Raw genomic sequence first — 21771 nt, 5'->3', positions numbered from 1 at the left:
GGGATCCTTTAGGATCACATTCATTTTAGCCTCAGTTAGAACATATCTTTTTAAAATAACTTACTCTTAATCTCCATGCTAGTTTATGTGACTTAGTTATCAGTTTGTGACAGTTAATAACAACTTGAGCCATTTCTCCTAGAAACGGTTATATGATCTGCTAAAAGAATGACCTTTTACTACTAATGCATAATAATGTCTTCTTACTGTTGTACTCCTGGTGTTTTCAGGTGCATATTCCTCTGGTGTTTTCCTGTCTACTTTCTCTGAACATACTGGTTTCCATACAATAATTGTCTTAGGTCCATCTTATCTTTAACATGAGATTTTGTCATTGTAAATACTGTATGCAATATAAAGCTAAATATAGCATAGTTACAGAATTGTCTTAGTTTTAGTTTATGGTATCAAATATCTTCATAAGTGCATCAAAGTCATCCATACTTGCATTATGGCTCTTTTTTTTCTGTGTTGTTGTTCAGTCAACTTATTTAATCTATTTCTGAGTCTTTATTTGCATCTGTGATGTTACTTTAGTGTAGAAACTTGGGCTAGAAGAGGAATGCAAAGGCATATCAAAAGACCACAGTCTGCAGAAGACACCTCAAGACTAAGTTCTCAGCACAAAGGAAATTTATTTGCCCCAGAAAGACAAAGGAGAATAATGACAAAGACAGGAGATGGAAGACTGAGGTGAAGGGATAAAGAAACACATGACAGGGGTAAAGAATATTTATCATGGAGGGACAAAGGAATGCCTCTGGACAGAGAGGAGACAAGCATAGTCCATAAGCACAAAGCAGTTTGTAAAGGGGAGTATCTAATGCTAGCATGAGTTGGTTTGTTTTGATTGGGCATGTTAATTATGATTTACAAAGGGGGGCTTTGGATTGCTGGACTTCAGGACTTTGATAGCTGAACCTTGGTAGTCAACATTGGGGGAAGGAAATGGTCAAGTAAGGACATAGATCTTGGTGGCTAGCTTTAGGGATGTATTCTAACAGTTTTTAGCAAAGCAGAGGGAATGGAGAAGCGGGAGCAAGGCTTTGCAGAGCCAGGTTTGCCATGTTCTGGCTTACTAAAACCCACTTATATAATGTGTAAAGTACCTAGGGTCTGTTGAAATGGCTCAATGACTAATCTGCTGATATAGTTGTACCAAGAAATCATGAGGACTTGAATTCAGATCCTCAGAGGTGTATAAATTCTGGTAAGCCTATAATAACATCCTCAGGATGTAGGTACAATACAAATCAGACTAGCCATATAAAGAGGAACCCTCAGTTTAACTGAGAAACTCTACCTCTGTAAATAAGACGGGGGCACAGAAGGCCTGGTTTCTCTCAGCTCTGGCTACCTAAATGAACACAGACAAAAGCATACGTGCACCACACACACACATACATATGCACATATGCATGCATACACCTACACACACAATATAAACTCACACACATGAAATTAGAGAAAGAAAAAAAGTAAGCTGCTTAGCTTATGGAAATTTAAACTGTAATTGGTTAATAATACATATTTTGAAAATCATGGCTCAAAAAGTCTTGCACGAAAACAAAATTAATCAATTCCCCTTAATGTGTGTCAAACAGCACTGGGGAAAAGGACTTTGAAACTGGGAATAGTGATGGGATTCTTTATTTAGGTACAATGGTATAATTTAAGACAAAGAAATTAAGTTGCAGGTTAAGTAACTCAAGAGCAACTGATCTGAAGTGTGTAGATAGATCAGTGTGTATGTGTGTGTGTGTGTGTGTGTGTGTGTGCGTGCATTTGTGTGTGTTATGAAAATGACTTTATTAAATCATATTAAAAATAATAAAATGGTATGCACATCATATTCCATCAGATTCTCAAATTTTTAGTATTCTAAACAAGCCAACAAGTAAATGTCGAATAATATTTTAACGATTAGACAAAAAACCACTGAAATTTTTTATATTAATGTTTCTTTGTGAGAGTAAGTAATTTTAAAATCACTGAGTAGTTTTTGTCATGGGTCATTTGATCATTGATTACTGTTCAAAGAGATAAGTGGCCTTTCCTAAGACTAGGCTGATGTTATCCATGAGTTTCATCAAGCTCCTTGGTTGAGAGACTTATTAAATTATCAAGGAAAAAAGAATCCATAGCAAAGAACCCACCGTACTTTGAAGTCTACACCCCCCGTTGTATTAAACCTAACATAATTTTAAAATAGAATTCAAAGCTACCAAACAAACAGAACAAGGCTACCTTCTCCAGCATTAGTTCTGTTAAAAACTTACACATTATTTTCTTACCCTCAGTAAAGTCAATTCTATGACTTTAAAAACAAGGTTCTGCGTTATTTCCAGTATTTGTCAAATTTGATTCTATTTACAGTAAAATGTCTTTGGTGTGATATTTTGATCTCAAGCCTTGGCTTCATTTTCCTTTAAAAACTCAAGGCTATATTGTCCAACAGTACATAATCTGTAGAACTGTGCAAAATGCAAATAAACTGTGTATTTAAAATTTTTTAATGAATTAGTTCATTAATTAATTTGAAACAAAGTTTTATTTGATAGCCAGGTTTCAAACCCATTTTCTGCCTGCCTTAGCTTGTCAGATTCTAGGGTTGTATCATTTTAAACCATTTTAATAGACTTTTTTTCCTGTCTTGGGAGACCAGACCTCAGGAATCTGGCTTTGAATTCTTGTTTAACATGGAAGAGAGAACACCCTGCTTTCTGCTATGGAACATGAGCTCTGGGGTGGAACATAGTCTGGTCCCATCATGCATGCACATGTGTTCAAATTTTGCCAAACACTGGGCTTGCAGAAGACAGCAACAGATTTTAAGGACATGTGAACCTGAACCTGAACTTACTTTGTAGGTAGACTTTGAAAGAACTTTGAAACTCCTCTTTTCTTCTGTGTGTAAGGTACACAATTATATACATTTATATTTTGGATTCAATATTTATGTTATAATAAGACATATTAAAATATGAAAGATGTTTCAAAGAGCTTATTCAGAGTGAATAAACAGCAGAGAGAGAGAGAGAGAGAGAGAGAGAGAGAGAGAGAGAGAGAGAGAGAGAGAGAGAGAGAGAGAAAGAGAGAGATGAATGTTTAGAGGTATAAACATCTGACAGACTTTAGGAGTAAGCTTCCAAGGATCTTCAAACTAATGATGCAGTTTTTCCAATTTGTCTTCTCAAATCAGCTGGCCTAAAGATCATGATTAAAGTCTATAGAGTGTGGCTAAGTCAGATATTTAGATGAGTAAGGACTACATACACACAGAGAGAGACACACAGACACATACACAGATACACACATTCGAGAGTGAATGGAAGAGACTGAGATATTGACACACACTCATACTCAAATACACACATCTATACTGTAGACAATGATAATGTTTAGTAGTCTTCTTAGGGAGAAAGCTACCTATGAAAATTGGTTGCCATTAAAATCACCCCCATGCAGAACAGTGATGAGAGTGTTCAAAGTAGTGACAGTACTCCTTGATCCTTACCAGCTGCTTGCTGGCCTGGGAATAAAAGGAGGAGAAGGACATCTTTCCCCTTGCTATTACTACCTTCTCTACAGGACTGAAGGCAGAAATCACAGGAATGTAAGTCTCCACAACACTAACACCAAGCCATCAACCTCATCTAAGGATACATTAAATCTAAATAGACTTGGTGCAACCCATGTCAGGGGATTCCACACTATTGTGTCACCACCTGCCACACTCTCGGCTAGGTATCCTGTGCACTCCTGTTCACACAATCTCCAAGTACTGTTGTTTCTTCAAATGTGATACAGAGCCTTGGTTCAGATGCTGTGGCATCCATCTTGAATCCTTACAACAAGACCCATCAACCTGAAATCCAGGACCTGGAGCCCCTCCCCTCAACACACACCACAAATAGAAACACTCCTCTCAGTGTAGAAACCTTGTAGCTCCAAAGAGCAGCCAAGATTGATGGAGCTAACTGCAGTGGGTTAGAAGTCAGATGACTCCTTGAGAGCAGTGAGTGGATGTGAGTTGGTTATGATAAACCAGAAAATAAAAATAAACCAATAAACCAAAACTTGCTAATGTGGTTGAATAAAGCAAGATAATAAAAATTAATTTATCATCTAAGATCTAATGAGTGCTCTACATTGAAAATTTAAATGGAAATACCTAAAATTTGTTTCAAATTTGATTCTTGTAAAACTTTTGCATGAAATGTTACTGTTAACTATTTAAATTACAATGTATGCATAATCTAATAAAAATAAATGTAATTTACTGACTTGTTCTATAAAACACATTGGTTTACTTAGGAATCAAATATGTAAAGCTGTTGAGTTTGATTACCTTGGTAACATCTAGAGTGAACTAGTTCATCTAAAAATATTTCCCACATTGCTTATATTTTACATGGAAATTATAATGAAATGATATTTGTAAGATATTCCTCAAATGCTAATTTTTATCCAACCTAACATAAACAATTTTATCTCTGTACTGCCTATATATCATGATTTCAGACTAAAGAAAAGCATAGTAGGTTTAATTTTTAACTATAACAGAAGTTGCATTTGCTTTGTGCTAGCTATTGATTTGATTTAAATTGTAACACAAATTTGTGTTATTTACCCATTGGTAAAGCTTTCTTAGAAAAATAAATACTAGGGAATAAAAGTTAGAGCATGTGTTTATAAATGAGATTATTATATTTAAATATGTTCATTGTGTTCTTCAGACTCCCCTCAAATGAAACAACAACAAAAAAAAATCTGCTACACATTAGCACATGTGCTTCAATTAGAATGAAATAGTATACATATTTTCCCAGATTACTTTTTATATCATTCTCTTTAATTCTGTATTTAAAATACTATACATTTAATTGTTGAAAGGTTGGTTTTGTTTTCTGGAAGAAATTGCTATGGAAACTGACATTATATCATTTGTGAACTGTCTCTTGCCCATTTGTGTACATGCGCTCTGCACATAAACTGGTTTTGATTGGAAATATAAAGTGTAAAATGCAGTATATTTTGCCATTGAACATACTTTAAGTTTTTCATAAATCTGTTTTAAATTATTATTTAAATCTTTTTATTTAAATTCGTATGAAGGGCCTTTATTTTCCTTCCACCCTGGGATGCCGGTGTTCATCTGGACCATTTCTCCTCTTCACTGTTTTATTGTTCCCCCTCTCCCTGCCCATCCTTGCCTTTGGGGATGACAGTTTTGACGACTTCTGACTAGCTGATCACTCTTCAACTTTCATTTTACCTCATTCATTCTGCTCTACTCACAAAAGTCTACGCAATGTGTTTAAAATGTAATTTTAGAGTCTTGTGTGTACCTTTAACCTACCTAAGATAGAGACAGGATGGCAAGTTCAAGGCAAGCCTAAGCTACATAGAAAGATACCATATCATAGAGCTAAACGACCTTGGACAATATCTTCTCTTACTACTTCTCAAAGCAGTTGTAAAATACTGAATGCCCAACCCTCTAACAGGTACATCCCTTCCTCTTCCATTGCTTCCTTCCTTTATTTCCAACTCTCTCTTTGATGCTCACCCTGATCTCTGTCCTGCTGAGAAAAGTCTCAGCATCTTCACTTCACAGATGCTCAATCATGTCACCATACTACCAGAATTTTGACTTCTTGTCCTTGATAGCAACTGCATTTCTCTACTATGTTTACTTTCTGTCTCTTTAATTATTTATGAACCCAATCAAAGCAGAATGTCTATAGCCCAAGTGTATATGTGTGTGTGTATACATATTCACACACACACACACACACATATACATATACATGATTCAGAGTAGGCATAAAAATGATCTGTATGCTAAACAGGTAAGCAGACCAATTTTTGAGTTTCAATGTGTATTACTATGAATACAGTCTATTAAAAACATTGACTATTCCATTACATCCCAAGAAACAATGCATATTTTGTAATATCCAGAGGTGTGTAAAACTCACACTGCATTTTATTTCTTTTACTTATGTGCATTCTTGTGGTTACAATTTATTAGTACTCTTTTAGGGAAACAGCCTTGCAGATCTATTCTTTATGAAACTTCATAGTCCATGGTAAATTTGACATAACAAAAATATAACATAATAGTTTTATGTAAATTTTACCTATGTATCTTCCCTATGTACACTAAAATGAAATCAGCCACTCTAGCCAGGCTTTCCTTCAATATTTAATGAGGTGCATTTCCTTAAATATTAAAATGAAATATGAACAAATATATAAGTATAATATATATTACATATATATTGTGTTCATCCTGAACATATATAATGTATTATAATGATAAATATTATAATAATATAATTATATAATATTTTAACTATTTTACCAATTAACTTACTTTCCTTTTTTTGTAAATCTTTGCTATTTCTGAATATTTTTTTGCTATTCAGATAAACCCAGGCAGAATTGTATTTTTGGCTTCATAGAGCTATACACAAAGATTAAAATATTAAATTGTCTACACCTAACACTCCCTCAAGTATAATGCTTGGGACAAAGATTATGAGTGGTTTTAATATACTTTACATAAATACTTAATATACTCATCAAGGATGTAGCATTGTACTTACCTGGATAGGAGCTGCCTTTCATAGATGAATTGCCCCAAGTCTAAATATTATTTTTAAATTATTAATTATTCTATTCATTTACATTTCAAACGATACCTTCCTTCCCAGTTACCCTTCCACAAACCCTCCTGCCCTTTGCCTCTAATGCTTCCCCCCATTAACCCACTTTTGCTTTACTACTTTAACATCCCCTATGTTTGGGCATCAAGGCTCAACAAGTCCAAGGGCCTCCCCTCCCATTAATGTCAAATAAGGCCATCCTCTGCTACACATGAATCTGGAGCCATGGATCCCTCCACATATAATCTTCAGTCCCTGGGAGCTCTGGGTGGTCCTGTTTGTTGATATTGTTCTTCCTGTGGGGTTGCAAACCCATTCAGCTCCTTCAGTCTTTCCCCCAGCTCTTTCACTGAGGTCCCCATGCTCAGTCGAATGGTTGGTTGAGATTATCTGCATGTATTAGTCAGGCAGTGGAGGAACCTCTCAGGGAACAGCCATACTAGGTTCTTTTTGGTGTAGTGTGGGGGTTTGGTGTCTTCAGATGGGATAAATTTGGGATGCAGATGTAAGGTGGTTTCTGGGTGGTCTTTCTTTCAGTCTCTGTTCCCTTTTGTGTCTTTATCTTTCCTTTGGAGAAAAACATTTCTGAATATTCTTAATGGAGGAATCAATTTGCAAAGCAATTGGTCTTTAACTTATTCACATTGTGGGAAAAGATCTTTACCAACCCCACATCAGATAGAGGCCTAATATCCAAGGTATACAAAAAACTCAAAAAGATAGACACCAGAGAATCAAACAACCCTATTAAAAATGGGGTACAGAGAAACAAAAAGTTCTCAACAGAGGAATATTGAATGGCTGAGAAACATCTAAGGAAGAGCTCAACATCCTTAGCCATCAGGGAAATGCAAATCAAAACAACCCTGAGATTCTACCTCACACCAGTCAGATTGGCCAAGATCCAAAACTCAGAGGATAGCAGATGCTGGAGAGGATGTGGAGAAAGAGGAACACTTCTCCACTGTTGGTGGGGTTGTAAACTGATACAACCACTCTGGAAATCAGTCTGGTGGTTCCTCAGAAAAATGGACATAGTACTACCTGAAGACACAGCTATTCCACTTCTGGGCATTTACCCCAGAGACACTCCAACATACAACAAAGATACATGCACCACAATGTTCACTGCAGCTCTATTTATAATAGCCAGAAGCTGGAAAGAACCCAGATGTCCTTTAGTAGATGAATGGATACAAAAATTGTGGTACATTTACACAATGGAGTGCTACTCAGCTATCAGAAACAATGACTTAACGAAATTCTTAAGAAAATGGATGTATCTAGAGAATATCATCCTGAGTGAGATAACCCAGTCACAAAAGAACAGACATAATATGCAGTCACTGATAATGGGATACTAACACCAGAAAGCTCTGAACACTCCAGAAACAACTCACAGGCTGTGTGAAGTTCAAGAAAGAAAAAAAAAACAAAAAAAAGAATATATTTTAATTAAAATAGAACTGTATTACATCCCCCTTCCCTCCCTATAGCCCCTCCCAGTTTCTCTCCTATCCCCTCAAATTAATAGCCTCTTTTTTTATATTATTGTTACATATATACATATGTGCATGTATATGTACCCACAAATACTTAATTACAACCTTAAAATGTATTTGTATACTTTTATGCAAAAATGCTTAAAATTTGTACATTTTTTTAAATAAAGTTTTTCAATTAAAAAAAACTTATTCACATTGTTAGAGTGACTTTTCTTTCAGATTTCTTTTGATGGATACTATTTTCTTTAATTATTTGATATGTTGTTTGTGCTTTGGTGTACGTAGTAGATTCAAAAATAACAGTTGCTACTTTAAAGCAAGGTTACTGCTTAGTTAAATTTCATAAATTACATACAGGAATAAAATCAGAGGCACATCTTTCAGAACTTAGTAGACACTAGTAGATGATCTGGCATATTACTTAAGCTATCAATTTTTCTTCCTAACAGATGACTCTGCTGCAGAAAGCTCTAATGGCAATGAGACTCTGGGGCACAGCTCAGTTGCTTCAGGGGGAGCACATGGCAGGGAGCCTGGGGACTCCAGCAGCGATGGCAAAACTGGGCTGGAGCAGGAAGAGCAGCCACTGAACCTGAGTGACAGCCCCCGCTCTGCACAGCTAACTTCAGAATACAGGATAGATGACCAAGGCAGTAATGGGAAAAGCAAGTATAAGAATCTTCTAATCTCTGACCTCAATATGGAACGAGAAGCGAGAGAAAATGGAAGCAAGGTAAGGTTCCACTCAATTGCCGAGTGAGTTTTATGTTGGTTATGAATATCAAGTTGGTCACAGACATACATTACTAATAAACTTATAATCATGTATTATGTATGCCCACAAAACACTGTGTCGGAGGTAATAAAGCCAAGTGAAATGTGTCTTAAAACGCTGGGTGTTATTTGATACAGAGGATTGTTTGATTTAATGAATTTCATTTCTATAATCTTCTTATGAATCAGCTGCCTGGGAATTTTTCAAGTGCAAATGTGAAAGGTTTGGTCTCAGTTCACAATTTCGAACAATCAAAGAATTGCTCTCTCATTTCTCTAGATTGAGTAGGCAAGTAGCCAGTAGAGTTTCAATTAAATTCTCCCGTTTGCTTTAGAGACCTGGGGCTTCATCACTAACTGGCTTTAGGGATGCCAGAGAACTGTGAAGTGCCCAAGTTAAAATTTGTAGATCAAATATACACAGAGAATGGTGAGCTGCCAGTGTCCAAGAAGGAATTTGCAAATTAAATATGTGCAGAAAGACATAATGGAGTAGTAACCTATTGCAGATATATTATCTAGATCGAATACATTAAATTAAATTGTAATGTCTCCATTCTCAGTTGTTTTACTTAAGAATTTGATATCATTTGTTTTACCAGTTTAAAATTATCCGCACTGGGAATTTTCCTATGCTTATTTAAAAGAATCATTTTATTCTATTGATGAGAGTCATCTTGTTAGCCTCTTAGTCAAGCTCACCAATTGTGCTACTGGGGCATACCCAGCTGATATGAGAAGGTAACAGAAACTGTATTTTTGAAGGTACTGCACTGGGACAGATTTGAGAATATTATGGCATTCTTTATTTTGATGTTCTTGATTCATCCAGAGCATGAACATCTAGTTATAGATGTAGCTTTTGACATAGTAAAGTGTCTCGGCCTAAATTAATGTCTTAATCTGCAAAGGTCCCCTGCTTCTGAAATTGCCTCTGATTAAATCCCCTCCTTGCCAGAGAGTGTGCCGTCTTAACCTCTTTTAAGCCATGTCGCTTGACATTAGAGGACATTTAAGTTCATCTGCCCGAGAGATGATGCTACCACATTTTCTCTGGTAAACACACACATACATTCTTCATTGGTTCAACATTAGATCACATCACATATGTGGTATTCTACTTGCCAACATGATGGGAAGCAATGCATACCATTGCATACATTTTACAGAATAGAATGATACTCTTTTTATTCATTCTACAATATCTTGCCTTCAAAAAGCCTGGATAATCACAAAACTACAACCATCTTCATGAAGTTAAAGGACTTTCTAATTCACCATGACCCTCAATCATGGTCTGCCATGGTCGGTTGATAGAAAGCCTTTTTTCATGGGTAAGATTCATGCCATAGATGGTGGGTAATTTTTGATATTAAACTATTTTTATTTGACAGCATGTTTGTGCTTTAGTTGTTTACTAGATTAAATATAACAGTTGTTGTTTCAAAATGAGGTTTTTAACTTGAGTTTTCTGAACACAACACCTTTTATTAGGGGAGCAAAGCTCAGCTCAAAGCAGAACCTGTGAGGATATTGTGTCCAGTACTGGTTCTTAGACTCCCTGTGAATTCGGTTTCTCTGATATTTCTTCCATTGACTGTAGCTGCTACATTCACATTTTACCAGAATTTCCTGGAAACAACCTTCTTCTTGGCTCCTTTTGCAAGTTTCTCTTTTTGACAGTTGTTCTTGCCAACTTCCTTTGTTCTATTTAGAGATCCAAAAAGCAAACTGTTTTTACGTGGTATGTGTTTATTGAGTCTTACATAGAGAGTTATCTTTGCTTTAGTCTTTTCTTATATTTTCCTTTTAGTCATTGTTACTTGAGAACTTGTGTTAAGACATATTTGTAATATTAGGTATTGGACCATTTTTTCTTTTTGGAAAGTAGCAAGTGTGTAACTACTTACTGTATTTTTCTCACTCACTCACTCCATTACTTTACTTACTCCCTCCAATTTTCTGTGCTTTGTATGTGGAAATACAGAATGGAGACACGTGGCTGAAATGTCTCAGGAGACCAAGGCAGGAGCATCATGAGGTTCAGGTTAGTTTATGCTATATAGGGAGACTCAGTCTCAAAAGGCCAGAGATTATATAAATAAATAAAACCAATAGCTATCATTTTAGACATCTCAATTTATACAGTTATAATAATTGGTACATGTTCAGGAGTAGGCGGGAAAGCAAAATCAACTCATAGCAGTTCCAGACTTCCTTGTAAGACTCTTAATATAGACTTATACAAGATGATATAGTAGAAATAATTCTTTTTTATCATTTATTTTACATATATGTGTGAATGTCATCATGTATTTACATGTGCCACATGCATGCAGTACCCATGAAAGCCAGAAGAGTGTGTTGAATCTCATGAAACTGTAATTACAGATCCTTCTATGTTGCTAGGTTGGTGCTGGGAATCCAACTCTCCTTCTGCAAAGTCTGCAAGAGCTCCCAACTGCCGCGCCATAGCTCAAGACTCTGAAGGACTTCCTATTACAAACACAGACAAATATGTGTTCCTATGCTAAAACAGCAAGAATTCAGATTAGGAAAAGCTATTGGTATTAGAGTAATCTCAGGACTTGCTGCTTAGGCGAAGGGAGGAATTGCAGGATTGTCAGCTCTTTTTTTCACAAATCTCTTGCTAGGCAGGCCGAGTGGCCTTTAACTCAGACAGCGGAAGACAATGGCCTCAGGAGCACTGTCCATTGTAAACTAGGAATGACTTAATAACAGTTGAAGAAGTCCTTGTTGTTCCTATGCAATAGAAATTGTGTGGGTAGGATTTATTTCCCTGATACTTGTCAAAGCTTTTGTCTATGGAGTATTATTCTAGGATAAAGAAGTGCCTTTAGCTCATAGTCCAGCAGAACAGGAAGCTTGTCTGATCTGCTAAGTGATATAATGAGTGAGTGGGGCAAAAAGGGATGATGGCCAAGGGACAGGGATTTTTAAAAAACATTCTTCAGGGAAGTTGGTTCCAGAGATGAGTATAGAAGGGTAACAAAGCCTTCCAGTGAGGAAGAGGAGGATGAATACAGCAGAGAGTTACTCCTGCTTTGAGCATATATCCATGAGTATACATCCCAGGTTGGAGATTCTCAGGGAAGTTAGAATCACTGGAGTCCTTAATGAATGCTTTAGGGCATTTTAAGACTTTGAGTAATGTTCACTACAGTTAAGTATGATAATGCTGCCATAACATGGTGGTTAATGGAGATTATTCTGGCAACATTTTGTAGTGGATGAGTACAGTGAGAACTAAGTAGAAGGAGGGATCGACAGAAGCTGACTTCCAGAGCTATTACAGCAAGTTACAAGAAAAGTAATTGGAATCAGGACCAAATGGACAGCAGTGAAAATTCCAAGCACAGTAAAAAAATGAGCTCCTTAATTTTTTTCCATCTGTAGTGTGGATTGTGTGTGTATGTGTTTTGTAAGCTTGTGCACATGTGTTGCGTGTGCATGTGTGCAGTGTGTGTGTGTGTGTGTGTGTCTGTCTGTCTGTCAGTCTGTGTCTCGAGTGAATGTATGTTTATACCCATTGGCATGTGTTAGACTTTGTCTGGAAACATTTTTGTACATTCAGAATCCACACTTGGAATATTCTAGGGTTTCTGAGTTTGGATCAGCATACCTTAACACTAGCAAGAAATTTTTGTTCCGAACTTTGGTCCATCAGCATTACCTTATAGATTCTTGTGAAATTTTCTGCCCCTTCTATTAAAAACCTTTGGTTAATTACATCTCTGTTTGTTGAAAAGACCTAAAAGCTTAATAATGTAGAACCATTGAGAAGCTTAGATTTATGAGTTTAACGCTGACCTCTTTCACAGATTTATTGAGAATAATATTAAACAAAAATGATTTAAAAGCATTTAAAGTTTTGGATGGTGGGTAGAAGGCTTGTAAAGCAAAGCTGATATGGAGGTTACTTTTTCACTGACTCCTGATTATTATGCAAATCTACTCAATAGGCCAGAAAGAAATCACATTAGACAATCTGAAGACAAGATGTATTGCACTGAAAGAATTTAGAGGGTATTTGTTTTCTTTGCTCATGGCCACAGTTTAAGGGGCAAGTTAATAACATTAAAATTCAGAACTGAGAAGAAATCACAATGATCTTAGAAAATGAGACCCATGAGGCAATGCAAGGGAACCAGCTATACAGAGAGAGAAAGGGCAATAAATCACAAGCATAGTGTCTGCTCTCGTCTAAACGTTATTAATTGTTGGACCTGAAAACAAATCCAGACTTCTAATGGAAAGAAATATAAAACTCTAGAAATGCCAAAGGGTTGGGATTTAATTGTTATTTTTCTAATTTTGTGCATTCGTAGCCTATTCAGATTTTACATAATATGGTAAAATATTATAATGCAATCTCACAAGAATAATGTTTTAATAATAACTGCTGAAATATGTAATAGCATATTTATACTCTACCCATATCAAGCAGAGCTCATGATTACTGCTCCGTGCCTAATATGCAATCTTGTTTATAATGTTCAGGCTTGGGTCCCAGGATGCTTCTCTTTTTACTTTATTTAATGATTTTATTTTCTTCCACATGCTTCTTGTCATATTTTTTCAATTAATTTTTATTTACTTTTAACTAAAATGAATGTTATCATTCAAATTAAAGACTGTAAAATATTAACTATGATTATGATGAAAATTTGTATATTTTGTTTTCAATTATGAATAGATGGAATACTTCAAGAAATGACCTCTCTTAAGACGCAGCTCCATAGGATTGTCTTTGAAGTGCTAAGTTCAATGGATTGATGTCAGTAACTAAATTGATGTTGTTTGTGGGTGTTCTAATGTATTATTGTTTAAAAATAGTGATTTTCTAATAGCAAATGTTTTTGGCCATATGTTGCATTGTTGATCCAGATAAGTAATTGTTCAGGGTAGAAATAACAGTGTGTATTTATTTTCACATTAGCAACAACAAATGCAGTGGATGTACTTGGTACAATCTCCATTGCTAGAAAGACCAAGTTTAGGAATTTGCATTTTTACCAGGATGCAGAACAGATAAGTAATATTTTTTAATGTGAAAAAAAAGATGTGTAGGAGAGAACATCATTTGGGCCTACTAGTCATGTCTTGAATAAATTCTACGCTTTTGATTTTTTTTTCAATTTATGTGTAGTGTAAGGGCACAATAGAAATAGTGTATATGGAGCACAGATAGCCAGGCATTGCATACATATACGACTTAACCCACTTCGTCTTCTTGTTGATTCTCGATGATTTCAGGAGAGAGATTTTTGGCAGCAGAGAGGTAATTACAGAGAAAAGGCCTGACACGAGAGCAGTGCTGGGGAAGGACAATGGTGAGAAGGAGCAATGAGTCCCAGACAGATACCTCAACAGAGAACCGCGCTGTGGGCACTGCTTGACGGGGAGAGAGCATGGGTACCCAGGGCTTCGATGCGGATGGTTCTGGTATCTCTGACGCAAGAACGATACTGCTAATAGGACATGGGACACGATGAAAAGAGATCCAAGCAAGATTTAGAAACGAGTTATAGGGCCTAACTACACTGAGAGCCAGCTCTTCTGCATCTGTAAGCACTGTGTGTGCGCTAAGCAGTGAGCCTGATTCTTACCCTAGAGCATCCAGGGTTCTTAACCACTGATCCATCTCTACAGCACCCAACTCCTTTAAAAAGTCCTCATGGGCTTAGCAAGATGGCTCAGTAGGAAAGGCACGTGCTGCCACTCTTGAGACTCTGAAAGAAGCGAACTGATTCAAGCATCTAACTTCCACATAACTATACCATGTGCCCTGCCACACACACACAACATATGCTGAAAGTTTGTCTTTTGCTCAGGCTGTAAGCCCCCAAGACCTGGAATCTGCATGTAGCCCCTGTGACACTGCACCAAAGTTATTTTTGATTGGTAAATAAGGATGCTAACAGCCAGTAGCTGGGCAGAAGAGAAATAGGTGGGGTTTACGTTTTGTTGACATGGGGTACGAAAGGACCATGGAGAGAAGAAGGTGCAGGAGAGGAAGAAGGAGAAGCTTCTGTGGGTTAGGTGAATTATAAAAACATGGCCCTGAGGGTTGCTCAATTGGAAATAAGTTCAGCCCAGATGAAACATAAACACTAAGTAATGTCTTGGGGTTATTGGTAGCAAAGTAGACCGTAAGAGCAGGAAGGAGAGGCAGGTACCCAGCTCTGGTGTTGTATAAGGCTTACTGTAAATGTAAAGGCTGTGAGTATGTCTTCCATCCGGGAACCTAATGGTCTAAGGCAGGGATTTTAAGATAATTACTAGAACGTACACACACGCAGGCACGCACGCATGCTTATCATCACACGTGCCGATTTTCCCGGTATTTTTATGTGATTATAAGAAGCAGGACGGAGAATGATTTTGTGAGTGCCCCTTGTGCATATCCAGCACACTGAATCCTTCACATATTTGTTATCTCAGGCCAGAGTCTTCTATATTTCATGTTCTCAAAAGTACGAGGTGAATGGATTTGTAATTCTGCCAGTGTAGCAAACTCTGCATTCTGCGTTCCTTTTGAAACCAGCAAGAGTTCAGCAGGGTCAGTTGAGCACCCCCACCCCCAGTGGCCCTTAACCACTGCTGTCTTACATTTATAATTAATGCGGCTGAAGTTTCAAGGTTCATTTTTATTTCATAGTTCAAAACAAATAATCTTATTTTGAATGCTTTTGTGCTTAATGATGCTTAATATTTGTGTGGGGTTTCTTAATCATGGTTTCTTGTGTGTGTGTGTGTGTGTGTGTGTGTGCGTATTTCTTTATGAATTGTACTCATTCTTAGAAACAAGGTCAAATGGTTAAAAATATCTTTCCATGCTGTAGGTGTCTTGGCAACAGTGTCAGAGTTTTAAGATAAAAAATAAGCATTCTAGCTTTAACAATCTGAAATGATTTATATGTTTCTCAAAAGAACTGCTGTGATTAGAACTCATTGGAACAATAGTACCCTAAATTTGAGAAGAACAAAGGAAGAAAAAATGAAAAATAGACTATTCCCCTGTCTCAGTATAAGGGTTTACATTCTTATTAGTATTAAACACCCAAGAACAATTTTAAGGGGTACACCAGAAAGCAAGGAGTTGATTGTGCCATACACATGTGTGAAGGTCAGATGATCACTTTGTATAATTTATTCTCTACTTCCTTTTACCTCATTCCAGGGCATGTACTCATGTCCTTGAGCTGCATTCAGAGGCAAGTATTCTTATCAATAGAAATATCACACAGGGCCCTGTCTTCATGTCTGTTATGTATTCAAAATGTATAAATAAGTTAGGCTTCTAAAAGTTAGACATGCCAAGATCATAGTTTGATTCATGGGATCAAAAGTGAAGTAATTATTTGTCTTAGAAATCAGTAATGTCCTGGGTTCTTACAAATAGATGGGAAACTACTTAAAGAACAATCTAAACAATTCCTTGCCATCCATTAGAAATAAACTCATACTTTCCCAGTTTTATGTATATAGGAAGACAAAATCTGTAAAATCTGTATAAATAAATAATCTCTACTTTCACTCTCATTTAAACCACTACTACTGTAATGTAAATGCACACACATGACACACACACACACATACACACACATGCACACACGTGTACACATACGTGTTTGTGTTAAAAAACACACATTAGCTTAATTTAAAATGAATGTGTGACTATCTTGAGAATGAACATAGAGAGAAATCTAACAGACATCACAACCCCAGCTGCTAGAGTATGGCTCATATTTACTTACTTTTCAGAAAGCCACATTTAGCATCTTTATGACTTAGTAGGTATTTATTTGTTGACTGCAGAGAATAATGTTTAACTTCTAAGCAAGTATAAAACACAAGCAAAACACTTTTTGTAGACATGATTTTTACTGGCTCCGGAACTTGGAGCTTATTTTGAAATGAAAAGAATGTTATCAACTCTGGAAAACTTAGTACACATATTCAATAGCCTATAAATTACCTACTAAGATTGGACACATGGAGATGTATGTGAAGTTCTCTAAAGGAATGAATACTGCTTTCTTTTTTTCTTTTCTTGTCCCCTCATCCTTCCTTTCAGTTCCACTTATTTGCCTATATCTGAAACATATACTTATTTTCAGAGGTGCTGAATTGATAGTCTGTGTCTATAAATGACATGCACTTACAAAAACGATCCTAGCATGCTTTAAAATCTCTGGTTGTTATGATACTCCGTCATTCATGTCCAACCAAAATGTCAGTTTTCTGGTACTATACATCGTAATTAATTTAGTCAGAAAAGAATGTTTTGTGAACTCTTAATCAGAGAGATCTATGTACTCCCAGGAGAGAGAGACAGAGTGATGGCAAACCAGTAGCATGTTCACAAGCCAGTAGCATGTTCACAAGCCAGTAGCATTTTCACAAGCCAGTAGCATATCCACAAGCCAGTAGCATGTTTGTTCACAAGCCAGTAGCATGTTCACAAGCCAGTAGCAGGTTCACAAGCCAGTAGCATATCCACAAGCCAGTAGCATGTTTGTTCACAAGCCAGTAGCATGTTCACAAGCCAGTAGCATGTTCACAAGCCAGTAGCATGTTCATAAGACAGTAGCATGTTCACAAGCCAGTAGCATGTTCACAAGCCAGTAGCATGTTGACACACTGAAGAAATCTGCGGGCCTGATCCTGCTGAGCAACAAGTTGGTGACATTGACTTCGTTTGACTCTGGCCTTAATCCCATCTGTTTTTTTCCTGCCTGTGGCAGCTTCAAATTGTGTTAGAAAACTCACCAGCACATTGCTGTCTTTTAACTTAGCCTGTCCTATCCTAGGAAATCTGGTAGAATTTATTATTCTGAGCAGAGAGTCCTCTGCAAATGTTTTACAATACACTGGGACTTAAATGAGATGATTTTGCAGGGTGAGGCATTGAGGAGGAAGGAATTATAGCAAGTTGGGAGCTCTGGGAATTAATAATGAATATAAAATCATAATGCTAGTCTTGTGAGTTTTAAACTACGAAGATATAAAGAAAAATAAACATCATTAGTTGATTCTGTCTTGATGTTTATGGAAAATTAAAAGCCTTGATATTCACCTGTGGTGTTTATTTCTCTACTTTTATTAATTAAGACATCATTCCTGATACTGTCTTCTTGATATTAAATTTTCTAACCTTGTACTATTTATTCTCCAGGAAAATAAAATCAATATAATACACATAATGTAATAAACATAATGACTCATAACTGTGGAGGCTCCTAACATGCCAACTAAAGACTGTAGAAGTGAGTGGAATATCTTTAATATAACTCCACAAGCTTGAGAATCAAGGGACTCATAGTATAAATTCTAGTCTAAGTGTGAAGGACCAAAACCAAGTGAAAAGTGCCAGTGTGTTTAGTTAGAGCAGGATGATGATGTAATGCCCCAACTCCTGAAAAATATAGATCCACTGTTCCTTGGCCTTCTGCTCAAGTCTTCTACAGAGGGAGTAAGAATCTAATTCTGATGATGCAATGTTCTGTAGTCAACTTGCCAATCGAAGGTATTCTTTTAAAGCCCCCTGCTCCAACATATAGACAGGAATGCTTTTTCAGCTTTCTATTATGTTTCTAGCCCAATTGGTTTATAAAATCAATCACCAATGATGGGCCCTTTGTCAACAAAGTGGCCATCAGCATCTACTTTACTTAAATCAAAATTAATGACAACAAACAGGTCATCATTTTGCATAACATGTGTGTTCTGGATGTAATAGCAAATCCTCATTCAAAAGAAAAACTAAAATATTCAAGTGATATCTATTTTGTTATCCAGTAATTAAATGCTATGGTATAAAATCAATAATACCAAATTACTGACAATGTATTATGATATAAAACACAGAAGTAGGAATTCAAATAAAGATATTTTAATGCATGTCTATGTACACAAAAGTCATAACCAAAGAAAGTAAAACACTCATGACAGTTATAGATCTCATTTCCATAACTGGCCTATGGCCATATTTGTTATTTATAACTACGAATCTTTACTACTTATTCTTCACTACACCCACCCACTGCCTTCATGATACACCCCTAAAATGCAAGGTTCTTTGACTGGCAGAGTGATCCAAATCCTCATTCTTAGTTTTGTGTGTTTGTCTTGTGTGTGTGTGTGTTTGTTGTGTGTCTGCATACCCACATGTTTGTATGAGTGAAGGTATACATGTGTGTACATATATCTGTTTATAGTCATACTGTAAATCCCAGAGGACAACCTCAGGTGCTATTTCTCCAGAACCATCTGGTTTGCATTTTGCTGTACATTTTCTCATTGAGACCAGGAATTTCAGAATTAGCTCATGATTTGTACCCTGCAATTCCCAGTGTTTTTGCATGACCACGCCTAGCTGTTCAGTATTTAACATCAGTTCTCAGGCTGAGCTCAAGTTCTCATGCTTGCAGGGCAAGCACTTTACTGGCTGGGCTAACTCCCTAGAATTCAAGCCTTTCATATGGGATAACTGGGGCACCAAGAAACATAAAGAGATATTAAATATAGACTATGTCTGGTGGAGTGATGAAGTGGCATCGAATCTATACTGAAGCACAGTGTAAGAAAGTGATCCATTTCAGAAGAGGCTTGTAGATGTGAGTTTATGATTGTCAGCAAGTATTTGTTAAAATTTATTACCTTACTGGGTTTAAACAAACAATTGTCAAAGGCAAAACAGAAAAAAAAAGTTGCTTAAGCTGTCACTAAACTGAGTTAATCTCATTTTAACTTGAGTCTCTCTTAAATAAGGAGCTAATCTGCACTGCACATTGTACAATATATATTTTTGAAAATCCTCAAGTTAAATGCTAGTGATGTAGCGAAAGAACTCAAAAGAAAAATATATGGAAAGTGTTCAGTGCAGATTGGGGAGAAGATTAAAGGACTATGATCTGGGTTGTAACTCTTATGTAAACAGCATGTTATGTCTTGCCTAACCTGAATGAGGTGAATCTGAAGGTGTGTGAGTGATGAGTTGGCTAATGCTCGGGACCAAAGAACATAGTCGATTAGAGAAAACAGAGGCTCAGTGAAAATTGTATTCCACTGAGTGCAAAAGGTCTGTACTTTCTCACATAGAGGAAAGGAAATTACTTCAAGCATCAAGAAATATTCAGTTTGGACCTAGTGATGAGGTATTCAGTATCATCAAAATTCGAGATTTGTGAAAGTGATAAGGAAAAAGTTATTTTACCCATTAAAGAAATGCTTGCAGAAAATATCAGTTATTATGCTACTTAACAAAGTTGCTGATTTTAAAAAAATGCACACACACACACATTCTAAGCTTGAAGGAAAAGAACCACCTAGTGACAGTCACATGAATACAATAAAACAAGGAACCTGTAAAGATGCTTGTGCACATTACCGAGCTGTAAAGTTCCAAAGTGGTGAAAAGCAGGAGATGCAATGAATGATCATATATTTGAGCACATGTCCTGAAGAAACTGAAAGAAGGAAAGATCTCACAACTCAATTATGAGTAAGTTCTATAAAAGCAAATGTAATACAGAAGTATTTGTCTACTACCTGAAATCAGATTGACAGCTGAGTTTCCTGACACACCTCTTTCTGAAGACTAAGGATAATGTCTGCTTTCAAAGTCTGTTACCGAGAACTCCCAGTATTAAGGCATCCCAGTGTTAGGAAGAATGCACTCAACAGTTCACTGTAAGACATGATTAGTTTGTGTATCCATTTAAACATGTTATAATGACTTTTGTTTCTAAATAGGCTAAGAACATCTTTTTGGCTTCAAATGTTTTTCTAGACTTCTTCATCTTAATTAGCCCCAAACAATGAATTGTGTGTATGCAAAATTCAGAAGAGCTACAGTACCCAGGGGGTTTGAACTTAAAAATACTCAAAACCCAAATTTTCTTAAAAGTCAGTTCCAATAACATAAAAAAGCATAAAAGTAAAAAAAAAAAAAAAAAAGTCAGCTCTTCAATAACTTTTTAAAAATTTGACTTCAGTTTTTTGCCATTGTAAAATCCTTATAGAAATTGTCTGCAAGATCTTAAATCCCTCCTTCTGGTGTTCATTCCTTCTTCCCTCCTCTTCCCCCTCCTTCCTGTTTCTCTGGAGTAGTACCTGGTGATACTGTGTCCACAGACTGTTTGGAGAAATCTTCAGCCAATCTCCTTAAACTAATCAGATTATTTGTGCTAACCCAGCTTCCAGGGCTGGGAAGCATGCCTGTCTGCCTTTTTGTCTCTGCATTGTCTGCCATGGTCAAAGATTCCTGCCTGGACCTCAGAGCTGCTAGAGTGGACCACTGTTCATTGGGTTAGAAATGTGCTCACTAGTGACCTGGTCACAAATAAACACTCACACATACTCACTTATAAGTGGATACTAGGCCAAAAACTTTGGAATACCCAAGGAACCATCCATAGAACTTATGAAGCTCAAAGAGAAGGAAGGCCAGAAAGTAGATGCTTCAGTCCTTCTTAGAAGAAAAAACAAAGTGTTCAAGCGAGGAAATAAAGGGACAAATAGAGGAGCAGGGATTGGAGAAAAGATCATCCAGAGACTGCCCCACCTGGGGATACACCCCATATCGACCCAATAAACCCAAACACTATTACTGATACCACATAGTGCTTATTGGCAAGGTTCTGATATGGATGCCTCCTCAAAGGTTCTGCCAGAGCCATACTGATACAGAGGACAATGCTTACAGCTAACCATCAGACTGAACACAAGGATCCCATGAATAAGCTAGAGAAAGAACTGAAGGAGCTGAAAGGGTCTGAAACCCCATGGGA

The 21771-nt window shown here is 36.7% G+C and overlaps 1 protein-coding gene across 5 annotated transcripts in view; it reads left to right on the top strand.

The window, feature by feature from the left end:
* Positions 1-21771, top strand: part of NOL4 (nucleolar protein 4) — a gene marked incomplete at both ends in the record, with an annotated part of 321302 nt that overhangs the window by 184781 nt on the left and 114750 nt on the right. For all 5 annotated transcript variants that reach the window (XM_080920148.1, XM_080920146.1, XM_080920144.1 and 2 more), the window contains one exon: positions 8629-8912. In XM_080920148.1, coding sequence (XP_080776274.1) covers positions 8629-8912 — 284 coding nt within the window. The remainder of the gene's footprint in view (positions 1-8628; positions 8913-21771) is intronic.

The sequence above is a fragment of the Micromys minutus genome, assembly GCF_963924665.1.
Source record: "Micromys minutus genome assembly, chromosome: 8".
Taxonomy (NCBI): Eukaryota; Metazoa; Chordata; class Mammalia; order Rodentia; family Muridae; genus Micromys; species Micromys minutus.
Note: the sequence above shows the minus strand (reverse complement) of the source record. Positions and strands in the feature narration are given on the sequence as shown.